The 2,345-nt window shown below is 38.1% G+C and overlaps 1 protein-coding gene across 1 annotated transcript; it reads left to right on the forward strand.

Annotated features, from left to right (window-relative positions):
* Positions 1-601: 601 nt before the first annotated feature.
* LOC133757110 (trace amine-associated receptor 8) lies at positions 602-1,645 on the forward strand. The gene has a single exon (XM_062187720.1). The coding sequence runs from the start codon at positions 617-619 to the stop codon at positions 1,643-1,645; it is 1,029 nt and encodes a 342-aa protein (XP_062043704.1). The 5' UTR covers positions 602-616.
* The last annotated feature ends 700 nt before the right edge of the window (positions 1,646-2,345 follow it).

Here is a 2,345-nt window from a genome sequence, read left to right on the forward strand (position 1 = left end):
AAAATGCTCTCATTATAAAAATCATGTGATTTTACAAAGTAGCACAGAATAGAGAAACATGTTTTGTAGAAGAACTTATGAATTATAATGATTAGAAGTAAGTTTCCTTTTGTGATTCACACCTTACACCGTAGGGACTCCTTGTTAGGAAACCATACTGAGTGAAGTTGATTGGCTGACTCCCTATAACATTCTAGGAAGTGGAAGCCAATAAAAGGTGATTTTTCAAACATATAATTACATTATTTGTGGTTTTCTTTTTCAAGGAAGACCTTCACAGATGCAGGGAAATGGGTATTGAAATTAAAATTCTTTCAATTCAGATAATATGATTTTGGGCTGATACAAATTTATAGTATATTTGGTAGGGGGTTGACTATGTGTTTAGGTCATAATCACAGAAAAAATTACATGATTAAAGACAGAGACAATGAGTGTTGCATTTTAAAATTTCATTTCATTTTACTTTGTAACCACAATGGAAAAAGTGACAGGCAATATATAAAAGCTGTGGCTAAGATATGAAGTTTGAATTTTTTAAATTTTCAGAACTCAAAGCTATGATTGTCTACCACGAAGAAAACAGAAGCACAGCAAGCATCAGAAAAGCAGAACCATGCTGAGCAATTTCACAAAGCCTGCAGTGCAGCTTTGCTTTGAGAATGTGAACGGATCTTGCATCAAAATTCCCTATTCGCCCGGGTCCCGGGTGCTTCTGTACACAGTGTTTGGCTTTGGGTCCCTGCTGGCTGTGTTTGGAAACCTCCTGGTGATGACTTCAGTTCTTCATTTCAAGCAGCTGCACGCTCCCACCCATTTCCTCATCGCCTCCCTGGCCGGAGCCGACTTTCTGGTGGGTGTGACTGTGATGCCCTTCAGCATGGTCAGGTCCGTGGAGAGCTGCTGGTATTTTGGAAGCAAGTTTTGTACTTTTCACAGTTGCTGTGATGTGGCTTTTTGCTACACATCTGTCCTCCACTTGTGCTTCATCTCCATCGACAGGTACATTGCTGTCACTGACCCTCTGGTCTATCCCACCAAGTTCACCATTTCTGTGTCAGGAATTTGCATTGGCATCTCCTGGATCCTGCCCCTGGTGTACAGCTGGGCTGTGTTTGCCACAGGTCTCAATGATGATGGGATGGAAAGCTTAGTAACTGCTCTTAACTGTATAGGGGGCTGCCAAATTGCTGTGAACCAAGACTGGGTTTTGATAGATTGCCTGTTATTCTTCATACCGACCTTTGTTATGATAATTCTTTACAGTAAGATTTTTCTTGTAGCTAAGCAGCAAGCAATAAAAATTGAATCTACTAGTAGCAAAGCAGACTCATCCTCAGAGAGTTATAAAGCCAGAGTGGCCAAGAGAGAGAGAAAAGCAGCTAAAACCCTGGGGGTCACGGTGATAGCATTTATGATATCATGGTTACCATATACAATTGAAACATTAGTTGATGCTTTTATGGGCTTTATAACCCCTGCCTATATTTATGAGATCTGCTGTTGGTGTGCTTATTACAACTCAGCCATGAATCCTGTAATTTATGCTTTATTTTACCCTTGGTTTAGGAAAGCCTTAAAACTTACTTTAAGTGGGAAAGTTTTTAAAAATAGTTCATCCACCATTAGTTTGTTTTCAGAATAAGTATAAGCATTAAGTCAAAAATTAATGATATTTTCAAAATTGTGATCTTATCTTGAAATAAAATGGAATAAATGAGTAATTCTTTCTAAATTTGAAAAATATATTTTTCAAAGCATTGTGAAGAGTAAAACATTGTACAGATACTGTGCTGCATAATAAATGATCAAGTGGTTTGTACTTGTCCTTGTCTCAACATTCTGTTTACCTCCTTACCATGTGCACTAATTTTTTCCAATTGGTTACTTCAATCTCATCTCTGATTATTAAATCTCAAATTCCCTTTTCTGTTAAGTACAACTCATTTATCTTCAAGTGAAGATAAATTTATCATTTACTACACTGTGTTAATAATCTAGGGTGGCCATAATGTATTCGCACACACTGGGGAGCTTAAACGATAGAAACTCTCTGTCCCACAATTCCATAGGCTAAGAAGCCTTAAGCTCAAGCTCTCCCCTCTGAGAGAGTCCCTCCTCACCTTGCACATTGCTGTCTTCTTTCTGTGTGCTCTAGTTTCTTTCTTCCTGCGTTTGTGTCCTGACTGCATGTTTTTATAGAATACAAGTTATCTTGGAATAGAGCCCCCCATAAATTCTTCATTTTAACTTAACTATCTCTTTGAAGATTGTAGTATTGGGGGTTAAGACTTCAGAATATCAGTTTTGAGTGCCACGATTCAGTTTCTGGCAGCAGTTTCAAT

The sequence above is a fragment of the Lepus europaeus genome, chromosome 3 (assembly GCF_033115175.1).
Source record: "Lepus europaeus isolate LE1 chromosome 3, mLepTim1.pri, whole genome shotgun sequence".
NCBI lineage: Eukaryota > Metazoa > Chordata > Mammalia > Lagomorpha > Leporidae > Lepus > Lepus europaeus.